General features: G+C 40.9%; 2 protein-coding genes across 4 annotated transcripts in view; one reads left to right on the top strand and one right to left on the bottom strand.

Moving 5' to 3' along the window:
- Positions 1 to 4,158, bottom strand: part of mtmr6 (myotubularin related protein 6) — a 14,846-nt gene extending 10,688 nt beyond the window's left edge. The window contains exons 1-2 of the mRNA XM_035654290.1: positions 3,952 to 4,158; positions 1,364 to 1,495 (exon numbers count right to left, since the gene is read on the bottom strand). Of these exons, the coding sequence (XP_035510183.1) occupies positions 1,364 to 1,495; positions 3,952 to 3,975 (156 nt within the window). The 5' untranslated portion in view covers positions 3,976 to 4,158. The remainder of the gene's footprint in view (positions 1 to 1,363; positions 1,496 to 3,951) is intronic.
- A 654-nt stretch (positions 4,159 to 4,812) lies between these two features.
- nup58 (nucleoporin 58) lies at positions 4,813 to 17,646 on the top strand. 3 transcript variants are annotated; one of them, XM_035678814.1, is made up of 14 exons: positions 4,813 to 5,234; positions 5,771 to 5,934; positions 6,046 to 6,078; positions 6,163 to 6,441; positions 6,532 to 6,697; positions 6,900 to 6,965; positions 7,302 to 7,476; positions 7,727 to 7,806; positions 8,090 to 8,208; positions 8,421 to 8,503; positions 8,764 to 8,965; positions 14,610 to 14,693; positions 15,435 to 15,533; positions 16,002 to 17,646. In XM_035678814.1, the coding sequence occupies exons 1-14, from the start codon at positions 5,155 to 5,157 to the stop codon at positions 16,169 to 16,171; spliced, it is 1,800 nt and encodes a 599-aa protein (XP_035534707.1). In that variant the 5' UTR covers positions 4,813 to 5,154; the 3' UTR covers positions 16,172 to 17,646. The 3 variants fall into 3 exon arrangements, with proteins under 3 accessions (XP_035534707.1, XP_035534785.1, XP_035534860.1); XM_035678892.1 differs by lacking the exon at positions 14,610 to 14,693; XM_035678967.1 differs by lacking the exons at positions 14,610 to 14,693; positions 15,435 to 15,533.
- The last annotated feature ends 184 nt before the right edge of the window (positions 17,647 to 17,830 follow it).

Below are 17,830 nucleotides of genomic sequence, written 5' to 3'. Positions count from 1 at the left end.
CACACACACACAAACAGACACAAATACCACACAGTGGACAACAATGTAAGGCACCACTGCTTGCTTCACCGAGTGCAAAAACAAAGAGAAAAATAAAAGTTCCCTTTTCCCCGTGCATAAAGCAGGAAGGATGGTGGGGAGGAGGTTGTGGCCTGGGATCTGCTGCCCAAAGCATTTTAAAACACGCCAACATTTCCACAATGCAGACCAGCCACTGTCTGCATTTTTACAACATCCTATAAAATGATACTTAAGTATAGTGCTACTGTACAGCAAAACACACTGTTAAACCAAGAGTGCAAAATGTCATCAGGGCTCGGAGAAGAAAAAGAATGTAGAAACCATTCAATTGGGTTGTGTAATATATGAAATCATTATCACAAACCAGCATAATAAGAACAATATTTCCCCCTACTATGCAGACTCCTGTGTTCAAATTGCATTGAATTACATGAAGCTAAAACTCTTGCACACCATTTTATTTTTTAAGGATAGGGATGACTGCTCTAGGCTCATTACAACAGTACTGGACATCACCTAGTAGTTCTTCTATTTCCTCCATGTTCCTTTCATGCCTCTCCATGAGCTCAGGATGACCTGCTGTTGATTGTGGTTGCTGCACCTCAATAACCCAGTTCTCACCGTGCTGTAACAGTAATCCTCTTTCAGGTGGAGGCAACTGTATACCATTTACCCAACTTCCTCTTACTATCTTACTACACACAAGCTTGTGCAGTCTTGTCTTTTACCCAACACACCGCCAAAACACACACACTCTTTCTCTTGATGTCTGTTAGGTGTTACTATCGAGAAGCAACACTGGCATCACATTGAAGCTCACGTTTCTGTAGAATTTTAACTTACAGGTTTCATTTGCAATTGAAACGTTAGTCTCAAAGTGTCAGGAGCTCAAAAAAAAAAAAAAAAAAAGAAAAGCAGCTGGAAATTTAGTGAAGAAGATGCGGGTTTCTGAGAGCAACGGCAATGATTTTGCAAGAAGCTACTGCCAACATTACACTGCATGTAGCCATCTAGTGTGATAAATTATATATATCGCACACTAATAGAAGTTAGATAATAGGCTAAAAACAGGTCCATATTGTCAAAGAGCATCCTGAATTACCCACACTAATTAGTGAGCTTGTAATTGTACCATCTCTCCACTGTAGAAGTCCTCCCATTCAGCTTCAAACCTTACACTAGTGTGGTAGACAACTCTCGGCATGGTAGGACTGTTTTTACACATTTTCACCGAGGAAACGCCAACCATTCATTGTGGTTACACCCCCATGTAATGCAATGTAAAAACTGTGAGTGACGCCTGTAATAGTGGCAGGAGGCCGTCACCACCCAAACTACTCACCCAGATCTCCTGACCGGCAGACGTTGAGTTGTTAGAGCTGCTCTCCACAAAGATGAGATGTGTAGCTGTGAGGTACAGTGTGCCATTTGTGGATTTGTTGCTGAAGCGATCCAACAGTCGCACCTGCTCCACCTGCAACACACAACCAGGTGATAACATTAACCAGCAGTCAGGTGGTAGTTGGCAGTAAGTGGCACAGGCTCCAGCTGGCACACCACCTAATCCCCACCACCCGGGCCTAACTTTCAGCTGCCAGTTCCATCAGAACAAGAGTAACAAATGATTTGTGGATATGGGAAGTCTAGTTATAGCACTGACTGAACAATTTTAGTTAACTCGTTATTAGCACCTCAAGTCAAACACAACTATATTTTCTCTATTTTTCTTTTTCCCCATTTTTAAAATATATTCTAATATACTGCTGAGGTGTAGCCTTGCCGTGTTCTTCCAATGCCCCCAACCCTTACTCATACTAACGATGCTCACAGTAGAACATTAACTATTCACATGGGAAGAAGGTCGTGGTCCACTAGCTGTAATAAAAAAACAAACAGGTTTTAATAGCTCTGGTGGTCACAATGTCCATTTATAACTTCCTGAAATAAGGTTTAGCAGAAGACCTCCAGTCCAGGATAAATATATATATATATATATTTAGCATGCCTGAAAACATTTTACAGGCCTTAAGTTTTTTCCCCAACATGACAGGCCTGTATTACTGTCTGAAACTCCTTGATAAACTTGATGGTGGATGGTGTAATATGTAACCAAGACACAAAGCATGTGCAGCCTTCAGTGTTGTATTCCTCTCCAACCCCTCTGTAGCATTAGAATCCATTAGAATCAGAGTATCCTGATTGTTACTGGTGACCTGACGCTCTGTGGCCGAGGGCTTTCAGACTGTTACATTTGGACTGTGTGCTGCTGTCGCTGCTAAATGTCCAAATCCATGATTCATCATACTAGCGGCTCTCTTGTTGACTCAGACATCCTCTCTTTGGTTTCCGTTTTCCTGTCGCTTTCAGATATGATGAAATGATTGTCTCCCAGCAACCAGTGGGACACGGCTCTGTCACAGACAAGCTTTTTTAGAGCATAGGGAATGTCAGGGGTGTGCATGAGTTAATGAGTGTGTTAGTCTCATAAGGAAGTCGAGGATGTGAATGTTTTTATTTTGTTAAACTAATGATGCAATCTAAGCTACGATTCAAAGTACCTTGAACACAATATTCACCACATAGCAAAGAGAATTCATTGCATGCTTTTCCATAAGTGAGTCTTTTTTAAAGTAGCATGCACTTATTTAGGTAATCCAACTTAAAACAAAATGTTCTAACAACAATATAAAGTAGTTTTTACACAAAGTGAAAACATATGTTTGTATTTCTGGAACGCAATAAAGCCCTCCTCCGCTGTTTTACGCAAACAAACAACCGACTTGAGACAGTGGGGCCACACCCAGTCTGCATGCAGTCACACCCACCTGATCCCAGCATACCCTAACATAATAAAGCAAGCTCACCTTTCAACATATACGCAGCCTCACACATACAAGAACAGATCAAGCGCAGGCCTAAAGCACGTCCCCAATTTGTGAGCTACAAGGGGCTTATGTAGAGTACGTTTCAGTGGTTCAAGTCAAGGGAAAGCCACCTGAACCATTAACAGTGCAGTCCATAAGTGTTCAGACACACATTTGTGGGTGCGTTGCCTTTGCGCTCAGACATTCTGGATTTGACATGAACTGTGACTATGAGGTAGAAGTGCTGCCTGACTTCCAGCTTTAATCTGAAGGCGTGTACCTCCACACTGGGCGAACAGAGTATAAACTGCAGCTCCTTTTAACACACAATCGCTTCCACTTTGACCATTTAAACTTAAAGTCATCATATTTAATATCTGGCTGCAAATCATTTTCTCAAATCAATCACTGTCTTAAGTCTACAACCCACAGACACCACTGGCTATCTTTTCTAGCGTTGCTCTGCAGGGCCTGTGCTGCAGCAATCTTCAGTTCTTGCTTGTTTGGGAGCTTTTTGCTTTCAGTCTGGTCTTCAGTAAGTAATCTGCATGTCAGGTGACTGACTTGGCCAGCTAAAAGCATGGCCCTGTGTGGCTGTATGCTCAGGATAACTGTCCACATGGTAAAAGTGTGCGACTAAATATGACTAGGACCACTATCAGACATAGAGTCAGCACTGTACTGTCTGTTAAGTCCACCAATGTGCCATTTAACGGAGCTTGGATTCACCCAGTGCTGCTCCATCACACCGGATGCACTGACTCATAGTGTAACGTTAACTCAGTCAGTACTATGGAGTGCAAGTTGCATTACAAAAGAAGGGAGCCCAGATATCTGCTGTACGGGGAAAAACAAACCGCTCACTGATGCTCGTCACGTCTGACACTTCAAGCTGCTGGCTACACCTGCTGGTTATCATGTATTAGACTGATCCACGCACATCGAGCCTAAACATTGATTTCTGGCTAACACTGCCACACTCAAGCATTACACAAATCCCAACAAGACAGGCCGAGCTGCTGACTGTGTCCCATCCATTTGCAATTAGCTGGACGTGTTAGCTTACCTTTGGCGTTCGGATATGCTCCATTTCTCCGAGGGGAAACAGCTGTCAGCGACCGCAGAGCTTCACACGACGCCTTCCGGGGACCACTGTATCATTGATAACAACGGTGGCTCAAATTGCTGCACAAAGCGCCCTTACTGTGTTGGAGGCATACGATATGTGTTTATTGTCAATTATTTTACTCCTCCATCCGCGTAAAGAGCCTGGCAATACCGTCAACACTTAGGGTTGGAGGTTTTCGAAGTAAAAGCACGAGTTTCTGTAACGTTAGGTATTTGGATAGCATGATATGGGTGAGGAATTTATCCCAGTATCTGTGTGTATCTGGTTTGGTCAAGAGAGAGGTAGAGGGAGGTATTTAGAGTATTTATTATTGTGAAATGTAAATTTTATTTTATATAGTATATTTGCAGTATGAATTTATCTGTAAAAAATAGTTTAAATAAAGTGTAAAACAAAAGAGAGATTTCAATTTCAAAAAAGTCAGATCAAAAGACTAAAAAAAATTAAATAATTCACAAATAAAATGAAGCAATTATGGCTATAATGCCGAATTTGACACGTTTGTACACCGTTTTGCTAATACGTGAGTTGGAGAGTTGCCTAACTATCGACATACATAAAGATTTTAATTGATATGTCGATGGGCCTGACCCATGCACACGCCTGTGTCTTTTATTTTGAAAGCGAGGCCGGAATCAACCTGTGATCTTTTGACGCTAATGGACGTATTTTTAGAAACGTCCGCAAGAACCACAGTTGGTGCCTTGCGCATGCGTGAACAAAGTCGTCACCGTCAATGCCCGTCACGCGATACAAATACAGCGATAGGGACGACGGGAAACGTAGTTTAAACTCGATTACCCAAAATGCAATAGCATTCGGGAAATACCAGGCGCGGAATAGGAAAAGTAACACATGCGAGAAGTCAACCTGCAATATTTGGCAGCTTTACAAATCTAAAACAAACGAATAGGGTGCGGAAATATACCGGGATACAACTGCATATAGTCGGATTTGTTTTTAAAAAGCGCCAGTTGTGTATGAGTATGATTTGAGCAAAGATAAACCGCGAATTTGGCCCTTTCAAAGCTAACAACGTTAGCGTGCTAGATGTGACTGTGGGTTGCTCGCTGGCCGTCCTCATGAGTAGCTGAAGTCCAGTTAGCCAGTCGGTGGTGAATGTTCGGCTCTTAAGATACAATGTCTGGCTTTAACTTCGGATCAGGGACTCTTGGTTCCGCCAACACTGGTGGAGGGTTTTCATTTGGGACCGTAACCAGGTAACGTTAACGCCATGATTCAAATAGCAGACTTAGCTAACGTTAGCGTAGCATGGAGTCAGTCTAACGTCTTAAGACTTTACAACATTACCAGAGTATCTGCACGTTATCGTCGAAGGGACATACGTTTGTGAAGAACATGAATATGGGAGTGTAATTTGTTGCTTTGTATTACGTTCGCAGAATAATGAGAAATTATGATATAAGAGTAATGATTACTGTAAGTTCAAAGTGATGTTCTGCCTGTTGCGTACTTGTGGTTCTTAGCTGAATGACGTGCGGTATCTCAGCTTTACCACACCAGCTTGACCCACCAAGAGCAAACTACAGGTTGTCCTGCTAATTTGTAGTCCTATATGTAACAAATAAAACGTGCCAGGTAAAAAGTAGGAAGGCATTTTCTTTTAAAAGATGTTGTCTTTCTGTTTGCATCACTGCAACAGTGACAGAGCTGTCTTCTTAATGTGCTACTTGACTCTGGTATCCTGGAAGAACTGTGAGTATGTGACTGATTGTATTGCCTTTTCCCTCTTTAGTGCACCTGCAGCCAGTACTGGTGGCTTCTCTATTGGGACTGCTCTGGGTACAGCAGCTGCAGCCCCAGCCCCCGCCACAAGCGCCACTCAAGCTCTTGGCCTAGGAGGCAGTCTCTTTGGTCAGAAACCTACCGGAGGATTCTCTTTCAACACACCTGCCTCAAGTAAAAATGTCATTCAGATCCATAAACAAACCCATAAATTCCTGTGTAGTTGACATGTCTGCCTGCTGCGGTCATACACCTTGTCTTATGTTGTGTTGTGTTCTCTTCTAGGCGCTGCTGCACCAACTACCGGCCTTACATTAGGTGCGTTTGTATCATATTTTTTAACTAAGATTTTGTAAAGGCAATGAAAACAGGTTCTAACCTTCTATGTATACCTCATCTCAGGTGCCCCAGCCACTTCAGCTGCATCCACTGGCTTCAGCTTGGCCTTCAACAAGCCCACTGCCTCAGCAACACCCTTCTCCCTCACCACCTCCGCTACCACCTCCTCATCAGCTCCCGCAGGGGCAGGTTTATCATTTGGGTCTGTCCTGACATCTACAGCTCCACAGCAGCCTGCAGTCACAGGCTTCACCCTCGGTCTTGGTGGCACAAACACCACAACAGCAGCCTTAACAGGCCCGTCACTGGGCGGGGGTCTCTTCTCCAACACTGTGTCTGCAGGTGAGATGCAAACAGACAGCCTGAGCTTGAGGTCAGCTATATGTTGCGGTAAATGTTGCAGTGTTGTAACGAGTTTACTCTGTGTTGCAGGTTTGGGTCAGACCACTCTTGGAGGAGGAGGGTTAACATTGGGTTCTCTGTTAGCAACCTCCACAGCAGTATCAGCGGCCCCTGCGCCCAGCATTGGCTTGGGCGGAGTCGACTTCAGCACTTCTTCTGAGAGTAAGAGCGACGCATCATCTGGAGCCAATGCACAGTAAGTCCTGCTGACACACGATTCTTTACTAAAAGGAAAAGCTAGAACAACTGTCCTGAACGGTCTGTGCTATAATGTGAAAACATATAAACAGCGGTTTATTTAGAGGCAGTCAGTAGCTTCCCATCCTGTTCATGTATACCTGATCACCATGGACTGTTCATTTCGTTATAATTAAAAACACTCTTTTTCTCTCCCGCAGGGACAGTAAAGCTTTAAAAGACGAGAACCTGCCCCCAGTCATTTGTCAGGATGTCGAGAATTTCCAGTAAGTGTTGTGTGTGTACATTGTTCGGTCACAAGCCTGGGGACATTGCTCGGTACAGTAATTTGTTTAAAGCATGCAAATGTTAGCTGATTTTTAACAGTAGTTGTGTTGTTCCAAAGGGGATGTGGTTCATTCATGTTGTGGGTTGAAATATGGCTACAAGGATCACATTAACAGAAAGCAATGACTTTTTGACATATTAGGTGGAGTGTGGCACTGTACTGCAAAATTAAAATATTTTTTAATTGGTACTAGTGCACTGTTATTTTAGTTCTGGCAAACATTTTTATGTTGTCTGAGTAATTTCCAGTTGTCTTTCTTCCTCCTTTTTTATAGAAAATTTGTGAAAGACCAGAAACAGGTTCAGGAGGACATCAGCAGAATGTCGTCGAAAGCCATTTCTAAAGTCCAAGATGACATCAAAAGCCTCAAACAGCTTCTCTCTGTCAGTGCCAGCGGTCTGCAGCGGCAAGCTCTGGCCATTGACAAACTAAAGCTGGAGACAGCACAGGTACAGTACATCTGCACACACGCAAGTCTTTTTAGTCCTGGTGCACAAAATGTATATGGTCATATATCTGTTGTCAATATGAGCATACGTCAAATACATATACAGGCATAGCTTCATAGCAAGGAGATCTCGGTTGTTAACTGTCTTCTACTCACATCAGCGGAAAATTATCTCCAAGAAAGAGATGGTACCTTGAATATACTCATATAAAAATCTGTCTTTTGACTTTGCTCTTTCTTTTCTTCTTAAGGAGCTGAAAAATGCTGACATAGCCCTGCGTACACAAAAGACTCCCCCTGGACTTCAACACGAGAACACTGCGCCATCAGAGTAAGTAAGCTACCAGAGAATAGTCCCAAAGCAAATCAAGGGGGGGTGCAGTAGATTTTATTTATCTCTTGACACAGTTTTAAGCTAAAACTTTTTTTTTAAAGTTGAGTTTGAGTCCCATCGAGCAAAAATACATAATCATTTTATCAGTAGTGTCATCTTCTTGACCTATAAACCAATATAAGCCCCTCACTAGTCTCTCAGTTGTTTCCTATATAATGTATCAGCTTTCATGACTTCATGGATTTAATAAGATAAAAATGTGTATTTTTGTTTTGTTTAGTTATTTCCGTAGCCTGATAGAGCAGTTTGAGGTGCAGTTGCAGCAATACCGGCAGCAGATAGAAGAACTCGAGAACCACCTAACAACGCAGAGCACTGGCTCCCACATCACTCCTCAGGGTAAGAGGACATTGGTCTGACTCGTAACATGGCTGCAATAGTCAATATATTTTATATTAACATTAAAGCTGAAGATGTGTAGTGTGAACGTGGTTTCTCTCAGTGACAAACTACAGATCTGTTTAACCAGGTTAAACACTTCCCTCTTCATCTTTTTATTTAACGCTCCACAAATGAGCACCCAGCTTTATTGTGTATGTTTTTGTTTCTAGACTTGACGTTGGCCATGCAGAAGTTGTACCAGACATTTGTCGCGCAGGCTGCTCAGCTCCAGTCTGTCCACGAGAATGTCAAGGTGAGTTCTTTTTCGTTGTCTCTTTCTGAAAATGAGTAAATATTCTCATCAACATCGCACTGTTTAAAATGTGTTTAATAATGTCTAGGGCTGTGGTAAGACATTTATTAGGTTTAAGTAGTAATACGTGATAATGTGATCATATTGTGTTATTGTTTTACAACATTTTGTTGCAAATAAGATGTGTGAACAACATTGTAATTGCATCCTCCTTTTTTTTTTTTTCCATCTTTCCCTTTTGTTTGTGTCTCATGTCATAGATTTTGAAGCACCAGTACCTTTCCTACCGTCGGGCCTTCCTGGAAGACTCCACAGACGTCTTTGAGTCCAAACGAGCGTCTAACAGGAAGTGGCAGAGCGCGCCGCGAGTCACGACTGGGCCTGCCCCATTCTCCAGTGTGCCCAATGCTGCAGCGGTTGCCATGGCAGCCACGTTGACCCAGCAACAGCAGCCAACTCCAGGTCTGACTGCCTACAAGTTCTAGAAAGTTCTACTCCTCTCACCTTTTAAAATAAAGGAGGGAGAGGAGAGACAAGTATAATAAATTTTGAAGAGCATAAGTGCGTTTTTAAAAAGGAGGCAATCGCTGGGAGTAGACGGGTGACAAGGGGACAGAGAGAATGATAAAAAAATAATAATAAAAAAAAGCCTTAGCTGGTGCCCTATTGTGTGTATATTTTCTGTAATGAAATGTCTAAAGGAGAGAGGGAGAGATAAACCCTGACAGGAAACCTTTGTGCTGCCTTACCATCTTGTCTCTGACTCTCAGTTCAAGGGTTAGACACATTATTTAATGCACCTTACAATACCAGAGTGAGGACATTTTATAGATTGCTCTAGTGGGAAATGAACACCAGAATCTGGCGGTGTTGGTGCCAAGCCTGTATACTTGAGAATGTCATACAAACACTTTCCGTAATACCAAGGATTTAACAACCTGCTTCACCTAATTTCTCTCTGTGCCCTCTCTAATAGGATGTTAGAGCAGGTATATGAGGCTGACACTATTGGAGAAGTGTTTATAATAGGAGAGAAAGTCCAGCTATCTCAATTTTAACTTGAATCTTGAAGTTATAATTAGAGCTTCTAAATCTCATTTGAGCTAGGACTCTGTTTTATTCAACTGATGCTTGAAATGAGCCAACTCAATGAAGGTTGTTATGTAATGGAGTTAGAAGCATTAGGCACTTGCTGTGTGACTTTTAGATAAACTTAGCATACTTTTTTTAAATTTTTATTTCTTTTTATTTGTGACTGGATGATCAGTTGGTATATACATTTATTATAATGTAGCTACTACTCTCTTCAGTCCAGCTGTCAAGAGATCTTTTCCATGTAGGGGAATCTCCAGTTGACACCAGATGGCATCAGCTTACTTTACAGTAAACATGACTCCAACATTTCTAAGAACAGATTTATATAAAGGTTGCGTCGCCATTGTTCATTGAAGCATGCGGCTTCTCTTGTTCAGGGTCTTACCAATAATAGGCCCAGTTTAGACCAAGACCCACATATTTGAGAAACCATCCCATACTCTAAAGCACTGGCTAAAGGCTTACATCAACTTGTATTTAAAAAAACAAAAACAAAAAAAAGCCAGTCCTATCTACTAAAGAATGTAGGATTTAGTCATTAAACACTTTATATTCTTCCCATCTTTTGCCAGTAAAAACAAATCAAGATAATTCTACGCAGTATTAATATCCAGCGTAAGCAGTTGAAGATAGATCTTTTTATTACCAACGCTGCTTGGTGTTAGAGATGTGTTGCCAAATAGGACTTATCAAATGGGTATATCCCAGAAATATTTAAATAAGCCCAATACACTAATGTTCTAAAACTCAAGCTGGTCACAGTGTTTCAGTCATCTCAGCACACAGATTCACTTTTCAACATTTTACACCTAATATAACTATGTTAAGACTAGTGTCCATTATGGTTGTTGCCACATCTCTGAGGTGTTAACCAATTTTCAGCCTTTTTTATAGGCTTTGTTTTGTAGGCCATTTTACTGGCATATCAGGGCACCCAATTAAAACGAACAAACTAAGCTACTACTGTATATTGGCATGTTTTGCTGTTTTTTTTTTTTTTGTGCAAATTTAAATGAAGTGTAGTGAAGAGGTTAAAAGCAATAGTTTAATTGGATGGGGTTGCAGAGGCAGCATGGTTGACCAATGTTCACAAAAGAAAAAAGAAAACAAATTTTCTGCTGCATCCTTTTCACTTAAACCATCGAAACTGCTTAGACTGTTATGAGATCTAGTTACCCAGACAATTTTCGGTGTAATAATATTTGAACATTCACATACCTTGTATCACTTAGCAGGACATGCAGGAGTTATTCTGAATAAGCTACACTATTACAGTATGTGCCAAGTCAGGATGGGAATATTTTAACAGTCCATTGCTTAACCAGAATTAGCTTTTTTTTTTTTTATTAAAGAAAGCCCTAAAGCCCTTCACAAACAAGCCCTGCTGCCACAGTAGATACGATTTACTGGAGTGGTACGCTACCTAGGTGCCTGCTGAAGATTGTATTTGTATTGCTTTCCCTTTATTTAATTTCATATGAAGCCAAATCAATTTCTAATCATTTGTATATTGTATCCCTGTGTGCTCTGGGTATGCTGAATCTAAAAAGGCTGCATTGCACTGGAACTTAATTTTAACTCATAGCTTTGCAAGTCTGTTCACCCCAGAGTTATATAGAATATAGATGACATGATTGCTTTTTTTTTTTTTTTAATTAATGTCAGTGATAATATTTAGCAAAATTCCCATCCCCATTGCCAAATAATGGTTATTCTTTGGTATTTGATTCAGCCACGTCACAGACTAAGCCTAATCACAAGTGGGTGTCTTGGTCTCGTCAGTATTTATTTACCTATTTATTTTCTATTAAATTTCTATTTTTTGTTGGTGTGTAACCTAGTCCATAATTGGAATGGCATAGTGGGGGGTGGCCAGTATCACAGCACATACAACACTAACCATGCAGCTGGGTGGTGCTTACTTCAGGCGGGTTCTCGTATGACCCGCACACTCGTAGGTGCGGCGGCCGATTGTGTCGGCCGAAAGCGTGTTCAGATTTGTGCCTCAATGGACGTTAGGTGAAAGGTGCCAAAAGACTCAGGACTGAAAATATAAACTATTTAATTACCTGAACTGTAAATTTTAACTAAGAAATTGTCTTAACCATTACTGCACTTAGTTGGTCTTGAAGCGGAAGCAAGGCTTGTAAAACAGCCTGGCGACAAAACTAGCCTGCATTATCTCACTGTTCGATACTAAAAAGCATTTGGTTGGTTTGGTTGCATGAGGCCATACCACTGTTACTTGATTTAACCTATTTCACCTAAGGGCTACTGTCAGCGTAACCGGGCTGGATCATTTCACTTTCAGTTTAGTTGAATTACCATGTAGAGTAAAAGTGCTGTTCACAAGTTGTAATTTCAGGTATTTTATCCAAGCTGGTGGTACTTTTTGTATGGAGCTTCGCCGAGACTAGTTTGATTTTGTGGGAAATCTGCTTTCTCGCCGGTTTGACTCCGTGGATTGGGTCCAATTGTTTTGTTGTTCAGAGGAGAAGAATTGATTGTCATTTTGCTGCTCACACTGGTCCTTCGGTACCAGTAAGATACATCTGTGCCAAACGAAACAGACCAATCGATGTGGTCAGATTTTATGTCCGCATGGCTTGATTGCGTTTGGTTTTATTCCCCCAACATTTTATGATGAGAGGATACAGTGTTCCTTGCTGTTAGATACTGGTGAGAGCTTTGCATTTTTGGACAAAATAAAAACAAGTAGTTTAATGTGTTGCTCAGTTCACTCTCCAGCACTTATCTGTATATTGCTGCTAGTTACAGTGGTGCTCGGTGAATCCAACCTAATCGATTCTTTCTTGATGGAGCTGCTGGGCGTTAAAGAGAGAAACCGCTGCTTTGGACATTCCAGTCCTCTGTTAAACAACTCTAAACCTTTTGTAGGATTGAGATACAGTTTTGGACCCAGCTGGATGTCTGTCCTGATTCTAGATTCTCAAGTTGACCAGAATTTTGACTTTTGTGTAGTTGAGCGTACACTAACATATCGTCTTCCACCTCTCTACAGTCATACATGGCACAATGATGACTATTAAATTATGTAATAATTATTTGTCAAATTGTCAAAGCTGTTTGGACCTTGAGGGTGATGATATTGGATATTTAGCCACCTTATTCCTGTACGTTGGGTATCTTCTCCATACGTGTCGGTGTGTGTATGCAAATGCTGACTGCTGTATTTTCTTTAATGCCATTACAACAGCAGGAATTATCCCATTTACCTCTTTTTCAAAACAAGTGAAGGAATTAAAATGTGATTATTTATTTTTTTGGTTGTTGGCACACTACTAGCACCATAACTTGCCTACAGCTTCTTAACTCAACTTGAGTTATTCTGAATTTCCATAATGATTCTGAATTGTGCATATGGTATCTTTTTCTGTGCTTCAGCACAGCACTTCTTTTAAAATGGGCCCGATTAGTCGAAAATCAGAGTCTGGTCTGAGTGGTTGGCTGTTACAGACTGTTTTGAATGTTCTTCTTCTCTCTTAATCTTTTCCTTTTGACCATTTATCATATGCTTACATTATGCCTTTTGTAGTGATTTTTCTATATGGCTTCCAGAAGGTACTACTATACACTACACTTTTTTTGGGGGGGTCTTTTGTGATCTCTGACAAACTGCACATTTGCTTAACTTTATCTGAAAACTAGACTGAAGAATCTCGTACCAGTATATTTACCAGTCACCTCACCTAAGTCAGACTTGATCCCGCAAAGAAAAGTGTTTGTAGCCTGTAGTCATGTGTAGATTTATCCAAGGTGCAGCTTTTGTGTTTAAAAAAAAACAAACAAACAAAAAAACACCAAGAATTTGGCTGTTATTATGTCTAAGCATACACTGGTGAAAAGTGTTCAAACACAAACCACGAAGATCATTCAATTCCTGTTGAAAGGGTGGTCCGAAACGTGACCACCTAGACTTCCACAGGCGAACTGTAACATATCACTGAGTTTTTGTTTTTGACCAGTTTACACTGAGAGGCAGCCATAGATGCCAAATTCACATTTCTTATCTAAATCTCGAGTGCTTTTACTTGTAGACGAATGTGTTTAAACTTGTATAACCAATGCCTGTTGATACAGTATATTTAATATATAATATGGTGTGCCTTTTTAAGCTATATTCAATAATTGTGTGATGCATTTTTCTTTTGGCGTTTGCTAGTTCATTCACTCTCAGAAATCTTGAAAATTTGGAAACTTGTCAAATGCAGTAGCAGTTAGAAATTAACAATCAATTATGTTCTAAACTGTTTGTTTGTGTTTTATGTAAGTGGAATTGCATATTAAATTGACAATAAATCCATTTTTAAACAAAGAAACGTTTGTCCTTGTTTCTTTTCGACTGAAGTTCTTTTAACTATGCAGACTAATTGGAAACCTTGCAAAAATTGAATACATAAAAAGATTTGCATAGAGGACAAAAGACAAGTTTCTGAGTGAAAGAACTAGCAGCATTTTTTCCCAGTTTGTCAGCAACCATAACTGCACTGCTGATAAGCTGATGTTCTAGTTTAAAAACTTTCTAACAGTATTTTATAAAGTACATATATGTGTGCACTGAAGCATGCTGCTTTTCCCAATTCTGTAGTTATTCTGTAGTGTGTGTATATATTATACTTCTAAGCACCATATGAGGGTTATGTGGAGTTGTTACATAGCTGCTGCTTATCTTTTAGTGTACCTACAAACAACCACTATGCTAAATTACTCCTATACGATCTGTTGCATTTTAAAGCAAGCTACTGAAAACTACATGTATTGGATTTTTTATTGGATTCTTCATATGCATATTTTCACGTTTCATTTTGTCAAAGTGAAGAGGAAGTCAGTTTTATTTGACAGTAGTGCAAGTCACAAGCTACGCCATGTGTCTTTGTTCTGTGGTGAATGTTCTTACCAGCTTTTTTCTGTCAAAGGAGATGAGGAGAATAGTTTACCTCGCACACAAAACACCTTCAGTGGAGTAAAACATATGCTCTCTCTGCCTTAGGGACCCAGGCACCCTTGGGGGCAGGGTTTGGAAACCCCTTTGCCTCGGCAGTGGGCACTAGCTTGGGCTCTTCTACCCTTGGAGGTATTACCTCTGCCTTTTTTTTTTTTTTTTAAATGAATATTCCTTTTTATATTTCCCTTACATTACACACACCATTTCTCTAATTCCTCCTAGCTTTTAATGCTAAGCAGCCTTTTTGTTTAAGGTCTTCGTGTATGAAAGTAGTGGTTGTGTGTGTGTGTGTGTGTGTGTGTGAGAGAGAGTGCGCAGTCAAAGCTTGGCAGCTTTTTTTTTTTCTGTTCTTTCTAGTGTGAGAGGTCAAGTGCGTTCACACCACAAGAAAACTGAGCAACCACTTGTCACAGGTCGCTGTACGTTGACATGTGATAAGTTGGATGATTTATTTCCTGAGTGAGGAGAAATTTGACCCCAAAAATGTATTTTAATATATAAAAAAAAATATGTTTTGGATGTCAACTGGCAAATCCACTTGGCCACAACAGCCGGTTAAAAGTAACTTGGCAGTGTGGGAACAAGTGGTCTGAACGCACACTGAGTTGGTGTGTTCTCCTGTAGTTGGTGTGTTTGGTTTAGTGTTTCTCCCTTTGCTTTGCCATGCAGTGTACCGTGCTGTTTTGTTCTGCAGTCTCCAGTCAAGCTGTGTGTAGTGCTCCATTGATTAGGTTGTGGCATTTGTTTTGCTCATGTTTGCTAATGCCTGCCTGTGTGTACTCCCGAGGGCAATGCTCCTTTTATCCATCCCTAGTTTAGTCTGTCTACTGTCTGAGCCCAAACTGACTTCCATGTCACTCTCTCCCACAGGTTTTGGTGGTGGGCCAGGATTTGGTGGGGTGGGGACTGGGGGGTCTTCTTTTGCCTTCTCCTCCACCAGTAAGCCCACAGGAGGCAGTCTGAGTGCAGGTACATACATATACTGTGTATACCCCCTTCACACCCGACCCCCGAAGAATTACAGTACAACTAGAGTCTGAGTAGGCTTGTGTTTGCAAGTGTACTTCCTGAATTGTGATAATCCTTTGAGCATATGTTCTCAGATGCAGTCGGACAAGCTTCCTGTATACGTATTATTTTCAAGCTATTTTGAGCTTCAAAACTATGCAGCTATATAATACGTTTCTCTGGTTTCCTCTGTGCTGTAAAATAGGTTTTATCAACAGCATCATCTTTGTTTAGTCTTGTAAGCCTTTTATGCAAGACTGCTGGAAGTTTGGCCACAGCACATTTAAGAATATGGGGTTTGCCAACAGGTGGATGATATCTGTATTTCATGCGGACATCATTTATTTTACCCATTACTTTTGTTTTCTCTAACATTTCTTATATTTGTCCTTTTTGTCCTCCTGTGTCCCCTGTCTCTTGCTTTTCTAGGTTTTGGTAGCAGCAGTAGCTCAGGCTTTAACTTCAGTAACCCTGGCATCAACCCCTCGGCCGGCCTGACCTTTGGCGTGTCTAACCAACCTGCCGCGGGCTTCGGCACAGGAGGGCCCCTTCTCCAGCTCAAGAAACCCCCGGCTGGTAACAAAAGGGGAAAGAGATAGAACCGAGGAAAGACAGAACCCTGTGACTGACCGCCTGGCCAGCTTTGGTGTTTGTAGCGGGTAAGGCCTGGTCTCCCAAAAGCATAGAAGTGCTTTTAATAATCATTATCCAGCTACAGAATAAAGATAATTTCACTTTGAGGAAATCATCAGGGATGGGATTGAACCCACCATAAAACAGCAACACAAGATCTCCCATTTAAAATCATTTGGAGGTATATACTCAGTAAATAGAGAAAAAGAAAATCCCATTGACCGACGAGCATTATCTTTCCCTAATGCATTGGTCTGTATTGTCCACTGTTCTATACTGATTTGAAGTCTATAGCGAGTATTGCCCACATTCACGTCTCGTATGCAATCCATCTAAACAATTAATACTCAGTAACTCTGAATCAATGTATGGAAAGGTTAGAAATATTTTTTCCCATTTGCATTGACTCAAAATGTTGCCTGCACGCTATAATGCTTTTGGGAATGCCAGCCGAGGACAGAGCTGGGTCAATTACAAATCATTCAGTTATCTGTGAGGAATTCCTTTAGTCTGAATATTGTGCAAGATTGATGTTTTTACGCTTTCGAGGTGAAGAGTGCATTTGGATCCATTGTGTAACACGAACCATCAATCGCATAACTGCACTTGGAACTCAAATGATGACTTGGCCCAAGTCTCGTCCAGGGCAGGGAAAGAAGCTTATGGGGTAATAGTTGGTTGGGGACAGTGTAGTTCCTGCCCGAAGGTGTCACTGGGGGGTATTATCTGATCCTCGATAGTTTTATAGGCACAGGAAAGTGTCCAGGGTGGGTTTTTGGGGAAGCACAGATTTATTTTTGTATCAAGTGGAGAAAGAGATGACATTCGAGAGGGGTAAAAGGGGACTTGGGATACCATTATCTAGTCCATTATCTAGTCCAGATACCTTGTGTTGTTGTTTTTATTTTTTATTTTTTGCTAGAGTCCATCCTTATCATTGTTTAATAATTACTTTTTAGACAAATTTTGTTTGGCCCAATGTAATAACTTGGGAGGGAAAACGCTGTGCTGTTTGCATCACATGGCTCCCATTCTAAATGTTAAGTTAGTTGAATCTGAAAGGGATTTCAAAAGCAGATTCTACCTACTCTACTCAATTTATACATGTGCTAGAATAAATGTGCACCTACCAGTGTATATGACCTGACAGTGATTGTGTGAATGTGCATGTGTGCCTATTGCACAAGTATGAATTTTTCTCTCTTTGTCTATCATAGTTGCTGACTTCTTTTGAGCGTCGGGTGTGGTTTGGGTGATTCTCTGCTTTTTTTAAATTGTCCATGTCAGTTCGGTTACCAAATACTGGTAGTTGTACTATTATTTTCTAATCACAGTCTGTGTAAACCTGTATTTTCAAGAAGCTGTTTAATAATAAAATGGTCAATATGATGTTTTGCCTGTTTATGGCATCACTTCAATAAATGTGTGTGTTGACACAGAATGGTGTCTGTCATTGTTTGTCTGAATGTGTGTCAGCTGATGTGGGGCAGTTCTATCTGATCTAATCTGACAAGGAAGACAAATTAATTTGCACCAGTTCTAGCACTTTTTTCCCAGGATAACATAGGATGACAACATTGTCCTGGCCTGTATCCAACACATTTTCCTGGGCATTGCACAAGTAG

The sequence above is a fragment of the Morone saxatilis genome, unplaced genomic scaffold, assembly GCF_004916995.1.
Source record: "Morone saxatilis isolate NCDOM2014 unplaced genomic scaffold, NCSU_SB_2.0 Contig0, whole genome shotgun sequence".
Lineage (NCBI taxonomy): Eukaryota > Metazoa > Chordata > Actinopteri > Moronidae > Morone > Morone saxatilis.
Note: the sequence above shows the minus strand (reverse complement) of the source record. Positions and strands in the feature narration are given on the sequence as shown.

Coding starts and splice junctions, on each gene's coding strand:
- nup58 (XM_035678814.1), top strand. CDS start 5,155: ATGTCTGGCTTTAACTTCGGATCAGGGACTCTTGGTTCCGCCAACACT. Junction 7,807..8,089: donor GAGAACACTGCGCCATCAGA/GTAAGTAAGCTA, acceptor TGTTTTGTTTAG/TTATTTCCGTAGCCTGATAG. Junction 14,694..15,434: donor GGGCTCTTCTACCCTTGGAG/GTATTACCTCTG, acceptor TCTCTCCCACAG/GTTTTGGTGGTGGGCCAGGA.